Genomic DNA, 13,266 nt, shown 5'->3' on the forward strand with positions numbered 1-13,266 from the left:
ATCAATAATCATGGTTTTGAAAAAACAATATGGTGAAACTTGAAAAAAAATATTGTGCAAGTTCATTTCAGTAATTCAACTAAAAGCTGATACTAATATATAATATAGATTCATTACATGCAAAGTGAGATATTTCAAGCCTTTATGTGTTCTAAATTTGATTATTATGGCTTACAGCTATGTTGAATTACTAAAATAAAGGAACTTTTGCACAATTTTCTAACACATAAAAACCAGTTAATCCCTCACTTATTTAGTAAGCTAGTTTAACATATCAAAATACCATCAGTTTAAAATATCTTGGTCACAAATTAATATTTTGTGTTAATACATCAAGTTTACACACATGGGTAAATTTTAATTTACACAAAACAATTAAAAAATGTATATCAATCTTTAAACAACTGAAAAATTGGAGTGAGTCTTAGTTTATTGAATTGTAATGATTAACCTCCTTAAGTTTAACTAATTTGCTCATTATCAGGTAAAATGATGATGCAATCATCATATGCAGTCACTAAATGATATGGCCAGATATAAGAAGGAAAAACTCGAGAATGATTCAAGAATGAATTTATTTATATATACATGCATTTATTTATATTATATGAAAAAATTATTTGTGGAAGAACAAAATATTGTGCTACAACAAAAGCACCAAAAAGATCCCCCTTTCAGTTGCTGCAAGAATGGCTGTAGGCTTCAACTCTGTGAGAGTGAGAGAGAGAAGAAATAGAAAGTTGTTTAACATGTTCAACTGAAATATATTTCTCTGATCTAACACTTATGGAACGTTGGGAGTTGTAGAGAGAGAAAGTCAAATAGAATATTAATGTTACTGACGCCTAATTTGTGTAAATGTAACGAGCAATACCCACCAATTGAATGGTCTCCCTTCTTTCCTCAATTGTTTGTCTATTTGTCTGTTAAAATCTTCCACTTCACTGAAATAGTTATCAGAGAACAGTCACTGTTGTGTTAACAGAAATATCAGTAGCAAAAGGGAGCACTGGGCATTGTGCAAAAATAATTAATAATCTACTCTGACCTGCAATGATAATTCGGACCAGAAAGGAAGACCTGCTCAGCCTCCTGTAAGGAGATATCCCGGAGGACAGCCAGGGCATTTATGATGGCCTATGAAAAACATTAATATAAATATACAATAATATCAGTATTAAACAGCCATTATATAGTAGTGCTAGCATACAGTTTATACAGTACATTTTATATGCACAGGAGCAGGACACACAAACACATTACATGGTTCAGCATACCTCTGGAAAAAGAACACCACAGATGAACTGCACTTCATCTTTAACGCTCAATTGTGTTGGTATCCTATCCAGCAATCCTCTCAGATATGAAAACAAGATGTCCTGCTGTTCCTCACTGTCGAGGTAGACAGGCACCCGGGAAGAAGTTACCTTACGTAACCACTTAGATGGCTTCCCGTTGAGTACACCCTAGGGTCAAACCATGGTGCAAAAACAATTATTTAAGGAATTAATACATTTAAGATAAAGATACAATAATTTGCAGCATAGTTGCATAGTCACTAATTAAAACATTGGCCCTTGGAGAATCTTTACTAGGAGTTAGTCTTTAAAGATGAATAAATGTGAACATTGTTAAAGTACCACCAAGTGTTCCTCGGATCCCTGTAACTTCACAATAAAGTCCACTAGTTTCTTTTCTTCAGCTGTGCGGACATTGACAGCTTCAATGTGGGCTGGGACTTTCTCAGAGATAGCTTTCTGTCTTGGCACTCTGTAGACAGGCTGAAGAGTTCCTTGTAACAAGCTTCTGGCCTCATCAGTCCAGAAGGCAAACCGCTGACCATGCCTTTCAAACATTAAGAAGGTAAATCTAAAGCACTGCATAGGCAAAAGCATACACAAAATGTCTGATTAAGTGGAAGGTGTGGTTTAAAACTGTTTAAACCACAGATAGTTCCAGTCTGTTTGTTCACCAAAATTAATACAATACCTATAAACAATTGTGACCATGGTACCTAGTGATGGGGACGAGACCGTCATTGAGTGATGATTGCCTGTCAACATTGCATTTATTTATTACTGTTAAGTGTTGTGTGTTTATTTATTTGAACATAAAAAAATGCGTTGGAAAAAAAATCTCAAGGACTCGTTCCGAAATTACGACTGTGGTCCGAGACCGAGTCAAGACCGAGTCTTTGAAGGAACGAGCCCGAGAAAGCAGAAATTGGTCTCGAGTCCGGTCCTACATCACTAATGGTACCATATAGTTGCAGCTGCATACAGAGTGAGGAAACTATTGTAAACATTACCCATTCACCTTACTTAAGTTACATGTAGCTAAATGGATGATAGTCATTATTCATATCTAGTGAACAGATTTATATCGATTTGAATAAATGAGCCAAGGCACAAAATGAACAATAGACTGCAAATGGAAACATAAATGTAATAAAAAACAGCACAAGGTATTAAAACCAGAAAAAGTTACAGAAATGAATATACACATTGTTTAGTGGCGTCATACCCTTCTATTTTGAAGCGCTCCATCAGAATGAGACACCACCACTTTCGAATGGAAGACATGTCCATCTGAAAGATGTGTGACAGTGACGAGGAGAATCTTTAGTTCATAATGTATCCATTTTCTTCATGATGAAGAGTGTGCACTCAGACAACATGTAAAGTGAGAAATTTCCTTTTGCATTTTTTTTAAAATCAACTAACCTCCTCGAAGTCAAACCCCACACCTGTCACAATGCAAAGGGTATACTGAAATATAAAAGACAGAAAACATTTTATTCACAGTGTTGACAGAAACTTGTACAGACTTGCCAAATAAACTGACCTTACCATAAGCATGAAAACCCCACAGTCATTTCCACAGATCTGGTGTGGCAATCCCTAAAAAGCAACAAAAAAAGGTAACATACATGTCAAATAGATGAAAGCATTACCATCTCGGTTACATTATGACATCTATGATATGCAGATTATGGAAATTAATAATATTTGTAGCTAAATATGCATTTATTAATCACCACAATATCATGTCCAGTTTTTTCAGTCCAGCTCCCAGGATCAATTTTTTGTGCAAGATTTCTACAAAAAAAAAGAAAAAAAGGATAAGAACGTAGCCGAAATATATCAGTACAGGCTATAAGAACGTAGCCGAAATATATCAGTACAGGCTATAAGAACGTAGCCAAATATGTATGTACAGGCTATTAGAACGTAGCCGAAATATATTAATACAGGCTATAAGAACGTAGCCAAAATATATCAGTACAGGCTATAAGAACGTAGCCAAATATGTATGTACAGGCTATAAGAACGTAGCCGAAATATATCAGTACAGGCTATAAGAACGTAGCCAAATATGTATGTACAGGCTATAAGAACGTAGCCGAAATATATCAGTACAGGCTATAAGAACGTAGCCAAATATGTATGTACAGGCTATAAGAACGTAGCCGAAATATATCAGTACAGGCTATAAGAACGTAGCCGAAATATAAATTGCTATATGAACATGTCAAACAGTATGCCTCATTTGTGAACCTAAAAATGGCTCTGTATTCAGCATCACCAAATCCAGACTCATGCAATGTGTAATGGGAGTCTAAAAATAACATCTCTCTCATGAGTGGCTTCATGACCTATAATGTGGTATTTGGTAAAAGATAAAGATACACAACATTGTACAAGTCGTTAGAAAAAAAATTATGGAATTCACAATTTCAATTTACATGATTTAACACTAACCGCCACATGTACAATCTAATATCTTAGAACAGTACCAATCCCTTACACAGAGAACGAAGTGATCTGGCCCAATTGAGTCTGTCCATGCCGGAAACACCAACAAGTCTTTCATGTCAACATCCTCCTAACATTAATCAAATGTCTTGTAATTATGCAGATCTAAATTTTTGGAACAACATACACATTGTACTTTTTGCATACTTACTGGAAAGTTGACAACCACATTATTTGGTGTACGCTTCCATGTAGGAACTACGTACATGTTCTCTATATATATGTCTTTTCCCTAAAGTACAAAAAAAAAGTAAATATATTTCTAAGTAAAAAGTTTATAACTACTTTGAGAGTAGACAATAAAATGAAAGAATATAGTAACTGATAAATTATGTTGAATTTAGGCTTTGGTCTAGTGTATATATAATACATATATAGAAGTTACATACGTGTTGCTGAGCTGCTTCATGGATCAATTTAAAGCAGGCATTCCCAATCTACAAACAAACAACCAAATAAAATATAAGACTATCATTAATTGTCTCCAAATATCAGTAATCATTAAAAAACTAATACAAACAGGGCTTTCCCCCCTCCTATTTTGAACAAACTTCCCACTATTCACCTGGGAATCCATGTATCTTTGTAGCCCTAGGCTCCAAAACTCTTCACGGGTAACACATATGGGCCCTTCTTTTATAATAATTTCCGCTCCAGGCCGTCTCGTGTCCAGAACATAGCTGAGCTGAAAATGACTATTATTAGTACAAGAGCAAAATACATGGCATTTTTTGTTAAAAGCTTCTAAAGTTATTAAGGCCAGAGGATTTTTTTTCTTTCTTAACATCAATTATAGAGTGGGTAACATGAACAATCTGGGGTGTAACCTGTAGAGATCATAGATCAAATATCGGTTACACCCATAACTGTGCAGAACCGAAGATATTGATCCAAACGGATCACGGATCAATGATGATCCGTTGCACCACTACACATCACATTTTAATAATTAGCTTACCAATTTGTCCTGGATAGGATTCAATTCTTTTTCCCAGGGTTTACTCAGTCCTGAGAAGCCGAGGGAAGCTGGACTGGGCGCAGTGAGGGACGCTGGACTGGGCGCAGCGAGGGACGCTGGACTGGGCGCAGCGAGGGACGCTGGACTGGGCGCAGCGAGGGACGCTGGACTGGGCGCAGCGAGGGACGCTGGACTGGGCGCAGCGAGGGACGCTGGACTGGGCGCAGCGAGGGACGCTGGACTGGGCGCAGCGAGGGACGATGGCTTGGGCACTGACTCTGCTGTAACTAAAACAGAAAATGACTGTAAGGGTTCCTATAAACCCATAAAATAAGCATTCTGTCATACAGAAAAACAAAATGAAAAGCTTGACAAAAGAAAAGCAGAATGAGTCCCTCATTACTCACCAGTTGCCGCAGTATCAAAAGAGGAGGATTGAGAATTCACAGCCATGGTTGCACCTAAAACACAAACAAACATCCTCACTCTTATAAAAAAAAATACATAAATAAATATATAATATTCACAATCAAAGATGATTGATCTTCCGACCACAACAACTGCACCTTCGTACCTGGAATTTGACTGCATGCTGCAGTATCAACAGAGGAGGATTGAGAATTCACAGCCATGGCTGCACCTAAAACACACATAAACAAACATCCTCACCTTAATAAAACAGACGCATATATAAATATATAATATTCACAATAATATCATTACCACTAAGACTTAATAATGAGGGTGGAATACATACCCAACACTGTCTGACCATTGGAATTTAACGCTATGTCCACTCCCATGCCCAGTCTAGTCTTCATGTTCTCTATGGTTCTGGAGTTTCTGTAGATGTTGTGGTGATGCAAGATGTTCCGCATCAGAAAGATGTGTGAGGAGGGAGTCATCATATTAAGAAAATGGTTATTTTTTCTCATTCCAGAGAAGAGCTGTTCGGCACACTGGCTATTGAGCCAACCACACAACTCCGGGACCAGTTCCACCTTACGCAAGGTATCCCTGGCGTCCTTAGAATTAGCCTCATGGAAACGATCATATAGGGCATAATGATCAGATGATCCTGTTATAGGGTGGCCATTTACATCTGGCACTGACTTTTCTGTGAGTAGCCACGGTAAGTTCACTTTAATCTGCCCAGAATTTGCAAGCTGAATGTTTTCCTCTGTAGGCTCTAGCAGCCTGCCCCCATGAGGATGGAAGGTTTCGGGTTTTCTAATGTTAGTGTGTGTTGCCAACCCTCTGGCAAAATCATACAATGAAATATTTGGAAAATGTTTCATTGAAAACAAAAGGTCTGTGAAGTCCCGTGGGCTCTCAGCTCTGATGTTAAATTTTACCCCATAGACCACAGCACAAGGACAGGTGACCACAGCCCATCCACCTGTTGAAGGAAAACACAAATCACAGGCCCGTTTGAAAGAACCGTAAACAAAGAACTGCTTGTAAAGTGTGAAAAGTTTTTTCTGTTATACAACATAACATACCAGATGCTCCCCAGATCTGTGAAAACACCTTGTCGTAACTGGCTCTGTTTTTCATTTCTTGCTGCAGTCGTCCAACCAAGTCCATTCGCGAGCCCTTGGGGTCGATGCCACACTCCCTACATAAGGAACGCACTGCCTCTATCTATAGTGAACATTAGCATATTTGAATAATTAACACATAGTATGATTCAGTAATACACATATATTAACTGACATAGCTCACAGTAAATGATTTAATGACTCAAATACCTTGAGTTTTAGAAGCTCATCTGTTAGCCGGTCCTCTGTGAGGGTAAACTCGGATTCCTCCTTTACACTATAAGGAGAATGCACCTTCTGATATTCTGTATTGAGAAGATGATTCCCGCTTCTTGTGTGAGGACCAATCCATGGAGCCCAGTTATGGTAGCTCGGACGAACCACAAAGGGGTTTGCCTTATTGTCTTTGAATAAGAAATTGTTAATAGAATATTCCATCATAATTCCATAGTAAAGAAAGCAAACACTAATATGTGATACCAGCTGTATCAGGGAATCATACTCACTTGGAACCAAGCCACGGCTGATCATTTCCAGAGAAACATGTTCCCAGAAATCTTCAGCATTCACCTTTCCATCAAAATCCTCTGGTGGTTCCTCAATGCTGCTCACTAAAAAGCAAGACTTTACTAAACACAAGTCTTACCTAAGTTGGACATGCAATGTACATGACATAACAAACGAGTAAAAAAATAAATAAATGTGTGGACTTACCAGGCATACTAAAAACACCCTTCTTATGAAGATCCATTACGACAGACACTGGATGGTAACCACATGTTACGCATGCAAAAGTGTAGGTGTGGTCGGATAGTGCCTCAAAACTCAAGTAGGCATGCAGGATCCTTGTTTTTGAAGGAAAGACTTTACCCGAGGTTCTCTCTAAGACCTCAATTGCACTTCCTACAGCCTGGTGAGTCTGCCAAATAGAGGTCACATTATGTAAACTTTACAATACATATTCATGCAAAATTCTTTGTTGTTGTTTTATACCACAAATTCAATACAACAAGGTTCTTTACCTGGAGACTGTTGCGCAGAAAATGGCACAAGTGTATCGACAGAAGTATGTGGTCGTCAAAATTATAGATACCATCGCACCACTCCTGATATCGATATACCATGCCACATCTATAGCACTGTTTCCTGTACATTGATATTCCTACCAAAAGCAAGTGCCAATAAAGAGGTTACCAATTTTTTTGTCACTGATTTACCGTACAACCCTAATACATTAAACACTAAAATGAGTGCATGGAGATGCTATTAAGCCTACAAGTGGAGAGGGAGACCCTGACAATCATGGTCATCAACACTTAACAGTACATGTAAATAGGAATTAAATGTTAAATTAATGATAAATTTAAATAAAACATAACAAACCTTCTATGACACTGGTCATCGTCAGGATTTTGGCTTTTGATGTGATGATCAATGGTTCACTCAGTGGAATTACCTCAGAACATTCTGTGCAAAAGGCTTCAGATGGTGTGAAGCTCAGAGGAAAATTACAAGAGTTTAACACATCTGAGGGGATGACTGCAGGTAGTTTCTTTTTATCAAAGATGTACCTAACCATCCGAGACAGATTCTGGCCTTCGGGTGGGTACTGGGCTCCGTCCTCTGCCTCAAAACCTTCTACATTGGTGGGAAATTGTTGTGCAATGCTATCCTCCTCCACACTTCTGGTTTTCCGGAAGAGTGCCCTGTCCACTTCAAATAGGTGCCACTTTGCAACATTTTTGTGAAGGCATGACTGCCTTGGTTTAGCACAAGGACAATGCCAAGAAATTGTTTTGGCATCATAGGAAACCATGACTCGACCAAGCCTGCTGTAGTAGGAAATGGTGGGCTCGAACACAGAAATGTATTTTTTATGGCTGGGCCCACAAACGGTCACTAGGCAGGAGAGAGGGACTCCTGCGTCAATTGCCTCTCTCTGGCGTGCCAAACATTTCTTCTTCTTGTCCTTTCCAAACCACCTATCATCAACCATGGCCTGTAAACCTTGCTCTGTCAGTAAGGAAATCTCCCTTCCGGCGGGTGGGCAGTATGCAAGTGATCGAAGGTGATGGCACTCATAGGAACGGATGTTTGATCTTTCTGCAAATTCTTTATTAATTCTGCAGATATCAAGTTCACATGCTGTTCTTTGTTCTGAGCCCCACGTCTTTCTGATTATGTGTATTGGAGTGTTGGGTGCTGAAAATGCTTTGGCTACTGCATAGACACCATTTCTATAATCCACACACTGTGATGTAAGGTGGTTCAGAGCGCTAATGTCCGTTTTTATTGGTGTATGTCGTCTCAGAATGTGTAGCCTTACATTACGTCTGTTAAGTAACAGTCCACAATGAGGACACATGACTGTGTTTGTCTTCTTTTCAATTTTTGGTGGGGGTGGTGCAAAGGAGCCAGGATCAGAGGTAAGGGAGTTAGAAACTAAAGACATCTTTCTCTTTCTTTGTATTTGTGGGGGTGGGAATGGTACAAAGCAAGGATCAGAGGAAAGGGGGGTAGAGACTGGAGCCTTGGTAACTAATGTAGCTGGGGGACAGGGTGTCGGGCATGCAGCTACAGAAAGAGCTGGAGATAGGGTAGGTGCTGAAAATACTTCTGTCTTAGAGCATTTGGAGACATGGCTTATGAATTGTTCCTTCCGTATTACTGTCTGGCTGCAGTACAGACAGTGAAAATGGGCTGTGGTCCTGCATAGTTTGTTGCATTTTGAGATGAAGTAACCTGCAAAATTATAGCAACTATGTTATCAACAGTGCAGAGTGTACACAGTAAGTTTAACAAAACACAGAAATAGATAAATAAACGTAACAACATTGTAGGGCTTCAGTGTAGGGCTATGTGATTTTTACGTTGACTAGTTAAACATTAAGAAATCGAATCGGTCAATAATTCTGAACAGGAAAAATCAAGATTTTAGTTTTTTGCCATAAAAGACCTGCCCTACTTCAGTGTTTCTACTTCAAGAAACTACAGCTCATCTTGTTTGTCTTTGTTTTGAGATGCAAGAACATATTTAGATTATACAGACATATTTGTGATTTAAAACCGCACAAATGTATCAATATCTAGAGAAATGCTCCACCATACCTCCATGCTTCACTGCATGACTTATATGGTTCTCAAGATGAATAGAAAATGAGAATTTCTCTTTAGTCATAAAACTGCAGCATGGACATTCAAACCCCCCATGCAGGCAGTATTGATCTGCATCAGGCTTGAACTGAAAATGTGTAGGATGCTGTAAAACATGGCAATGACAGTAATTATGTGATCTTTCCATTAATCTAGAATAGATAGAAGAATACACAGATCATTTGCCACACGCACACAGTTATCAAGTAAGATGTAGTGAAATGATTCAGTTGCTCTATCAAGTTACTTTGCAAGGGTTGTAAGTGATAAGTGATCAGACCAAACGTTTTAACCTAGCTATCGTTAAATTGTTAATTCCATTTCAGACTAACCTTTGTCCCGACAGTTAACAGTACACAAACTTAGGATACAAACCCCAAAGTTTATTTTTACTTACCGACATGACAAACAATCACTTGCTTTCAAAATTGTAGTACTCCTGAAAGAAGAAGTATAATATAGTTAAAAGACTGCTGATGTGATGGCTGGCTTGCTGTCACTGTATTTACTATGAATCATTAATAAAACTTATGCATATTACAACAGTTTATCATCACATTACATTATCTAAACGTGTATTGCTTATTTACATAAGCAATACACTTACATAGCAATGACTGAACATAGATTATTTACATAGCAATGACTGAACAACTTCAAATTTTTCAATATGCAGTTACAACTGACAGAGTGACAATCAATTCTCAAATTCTCTAGAAGCAGAATAAGATTTACAGAATGTAATGTCACACATAAGCACTGAAATAATATAATTTTCATATCTACCCTTAACGTTAGTTAACGTTAACTTGCCGATTCGAAATACACTCAGCCAATGTAACACACAACTCAGTTAAGAGACATCACAGGAGAGTTAAATGACCAAATATGTAAGTTGAAGATAATTCATAGTTCTAAAACAACATCATCAAATCTTATTCATTCGAATTACATCCATATTTTGACAATTTATTACATATCGCGGACTTTCGCGCTAATTGCGGAGCAGGCATGCTAGTCAAGTGATCAGTCGCACGTGCACTGACCTCATAAACTATTATTAAAGTAATAAGAGCTGCTTTCAACAGGTAACATTTCATTCTCATACAACTCATTCGTATAATGTTGAACAGTGTTTATACTAAAACCGCGTGTTTTGTGCATTTTGTTTCGCAGTTACCTTCGTCTTCTTGTCTTCTCTTCTCGATGCTTCTTCGTTAATGAGAATGTGTCCAATTTGGGCATGGGCGTGCCGGCCTAATGGCTTCTGACGTCACACTTGGATGTGGGCCGGGTTGGATGTCCACCGCAGGTTGCAGCGAGAGGCTTCTCGTGCGTTCACCAAATGTGATCATTTCCCTTGTGGTGCATTTTTATAAAAAGTAAAAGAAGAGAAATTAATAATAATAAAATTATATTTTTGTATTTGACCACTGTCTCTGGCTGATCCCTTCACGAACCTGAGTGCCTTGTTAGCGAAAAACCATTAAGTCTTTGGGTGTAAGTCCCATCGTGGCGTAGTCTGCTATTTGTCTGGGTCTAAGCCCAGCCATATATATTCCACCTGCCACACATATATATATATATATATATATATAGAGAGAGAGAGAGAGAGAGAGAGAGATTACAACTTTTGATTTTGTAGCCTGTTTATAAAACATTTTAATGCATAAAATATAACTTAAAATGTTTATCAATATAAAAAAACAGGTAATGTTGTTTATAGATACATGTTCTGATTATAATTTTTACTGTTACCATTTAAGATATAAAAGTCTTACTATGATATTGTTTGTTGTTATACAATGCTTTCATTTAGAAATATCACATTTTGCATGTCAAAGTCTTATGCCTCATTTTAATTTTCTGTTTCTTGCCTTGCTTGTAAGATGGTTTCTATGCATTCTACATTTAGATGATTAGTAATAGCTGTCATATTCAGAATTTTGGGTTGAGTTGCACAAAGCTAGCAGTCTTCCAACATTCTCCTTCAAAGTATTTATGAAGCCTGGTACACCCTGACTATAAAGGAGCCGATTCTCTCCAACATTTCCTGCTGCCTTTATCACATCTTCCATGCACTTCATCACAGGCCCAGAGAGGATGAAACGCTGAGTTTGCTTCTCCAATACAGTGGCTCTTCCACTAAGAACACTCAGAAGTTTCACAGCTTCCCTGGTTAATTGCTGATAATCAGCTATGAACTCTAGACGCTGCTTCACCTCTTCAATCTCCCTCTGAATTTTATCCAGCACCTTCTCAGTCTCTTTAATCTCATTCTGTATGGTAGAGATATTGGATTGGTAATTAGACACCTTTATGCTGTTGTCATTCACTTGGGACTGATTTTTTTTTTTAGCTCATCTTCAGCATCGCGTATAGCCTTTGAGGCATCATCACGTACACATGCTCCCGTAGCCATCATTATTGGCCCTAAAGGAAAGCAAGAAATCATATCAGCCACCAATATGGTTAGTTTTACTCATTAGGATGATAATATATAATATATAATAGTGAATCCGAGATGATTTCTCACCAACAATACATCCGCAAACTGGTATTGCAGTCACTGCTGCCCCTGCAATTGCTACACCTTCACCTGTTCTTCCTATCTGTCTCTCTATTTATTTCATCTTTTCTTAATGCTACAATTTTTTTAGCCTGCTCCAAAGCTGCTTTAGAATTCTTTAATGATTCTTCGGCAGATTTCTTCTTGATGTTTAATTCATCCATGGCCATGCGTTTTTTTTTGTTCCGTTGCTCAACATTTTCGTCTTTCGTTAGTAAGTTGCTCCATGCGTTTATCAAAAGATTTCAGTTTTTCTTCCATCATTTTCTTTGATTTTTTCAGGCACTGCTCAGCGTGCTCAATATGTTTCCTGATTTGTTTGTAATTGGAGAATTTGCCAGTGTTGGGATATGTAAGCTCAGCGTTAAGTTCTGCCAGGAAGACTCAATCAGCGCGTCATGAATTAACTCACTTCTAACCAATCATGTGTTAACACTATCAGTATAAAAGAACTGTACTTACACCTGTCTGAGTTTGCAGATACTGACGGCGCCAATTACCTCCATCCTCCCCACCACCACCAGGATGGTCCCTTCCTTTACCTCCAGGGGGTCGGCTGCGCCCCTGCCTTCATCTTCAGGCGGGATTTGCAGATTCCGTTACCCTCACATTGCTTGCTAAGGACGGGGCCTACGCCAAAGACTATGCTTGCTGAGCTATTAATAAAGTTACTCTTGTTATATCATTTTATCTCCCGAGTCTTTCTGGTAGAACTACATGTGCATCCAAGAGGGACTTGCAGATGTTGCAGATAGAGACAATTCCCTCATTTAGAGGCCCAGAAACTGCCTCCATGTCCTGCAAATCCATTACACTGCGAGTTCGAAGATATGGAAAGAAAAAAAATATTTTGACACCTTGAATGGCATTTACAATGGAAATATTTGTCATTTTTAAAGTACAACATCATATCAATAATTGATCATTCAATTTTAATACCAGCAACACTTTGTGAAGAGATTAGAGAAGTCAATGGTTAAGCCAAAGTTATGAAATTTGGCACACTGATAGAGGACGATCTGAACTGTCACCATAGCAAATTTGGAGTGTCAATCCCTCTAGTGCCACCATCTGTCCAAAGTTTCACTCATGTTTATGCTAATAACTTTTGAACTGTAAGGGCTAGAAACAAAATTCCCATTTCCTCTAATTCATTGGCTCAAGACAATTCAGGCTTGCACCCTTTGATGTCTTTTCCGTCATGAAAATTGGTCCGCCATTTTGAATTCT

The 13,266-nt window shown here is 38.2% G+C and overlaps 2 protein-coding genes across 6 annotated transcripts; both read right to left on the bottom strand.

The window, feature by feature from the left end:
• Positions 1-556: 556 nt before the first annotated feature.
• LOC307172950 (PWWP domain-containing DNA repair factor 3A-like) lies at positions 557-4,866 on the bottom strand. 5 transcript variants are annotated; one of them, XM_079895714.1, is made up of 14 exons: positions 4,774-4,866; positions 4,381-4,500; positions 4,205-4,252; positions 3,967-4,047; positions 3,808-3,885; positions 3,038-3,098; positions 2,850-2,900; positions 2,724-2,768; positions 2,524-2,588; positions 1,641-1,845; positions 1,278-1,466; positions 1,049-1,137; positions 879-944; positions 557-708 (listed from the first exon to the last, which is right to left on the bottom strand). In XM_079895714.1, coding segments are annotated over exons 7-14 (669 nt in total). In that variant the 5' UTR covers positions 2,859-2,900; positions 3,038-3,098; positions 3,808-3,885; positions 3,967-4,047; positions 4,205-4,252; positions 4,381-4,500; positions 4,774-4,866; the 3' UTR covers positions 557-707. The 5 variants fall into 5 exon arrangements, with proteins under 5 accessions (XP_079751840.1, XP_079751838.1, XP_079751841.1 ...); XM_079895712.1 differs by lacking the exons at positions 3,808-3,885; positions 4,774-4,866 and having other exon boundaries at positions 4,381-4,485; XM_079895711.1 differs by lacking the exons at positions 557-708; positions 3,808-3,885; positions 4,774-4,866 and having other exon boundaries at positions 726-944; positions 4,381-4,485.
• LOC307172689 (uncharacterized protein) lies at positions 4,765-7,065 on the bottom strand (the record flags this gene model as incomplete). Its single annotated transcript, XM_079895239.1, has 8 exons — positions 4,765-5,060; positions 5,181-5,234; positions 5,348-5,413; positions 5,531-6,172; positions 6,276-6,417; positions 6,525-6,718; positions 6,821-6,925; positions 7,029-7,065. The coding sequence occupies 8 exons, from the start codon at positions 7,063-7,065 to the stop codon at positions 4,765-4,767; spliced, it is 1,536 nt and encodes a 511-aa protein (XP_079751365.1).
• Positions 7,066-13,266: the final 6,201 nt, after the last annotated feature.

This window comes from Squalius cephalus (assembly GCF_949319135.1).
Source record: "Squalius cephalus genome assembly, chromosome: 15".
Classification (NCBI taxonomy): domain Eukaryota; kingdom Metazoa; phylum Chordata; class Actinopteri; order Cypriniformes; family Leuciscidae; genus Squalius; species Squalius cephalus.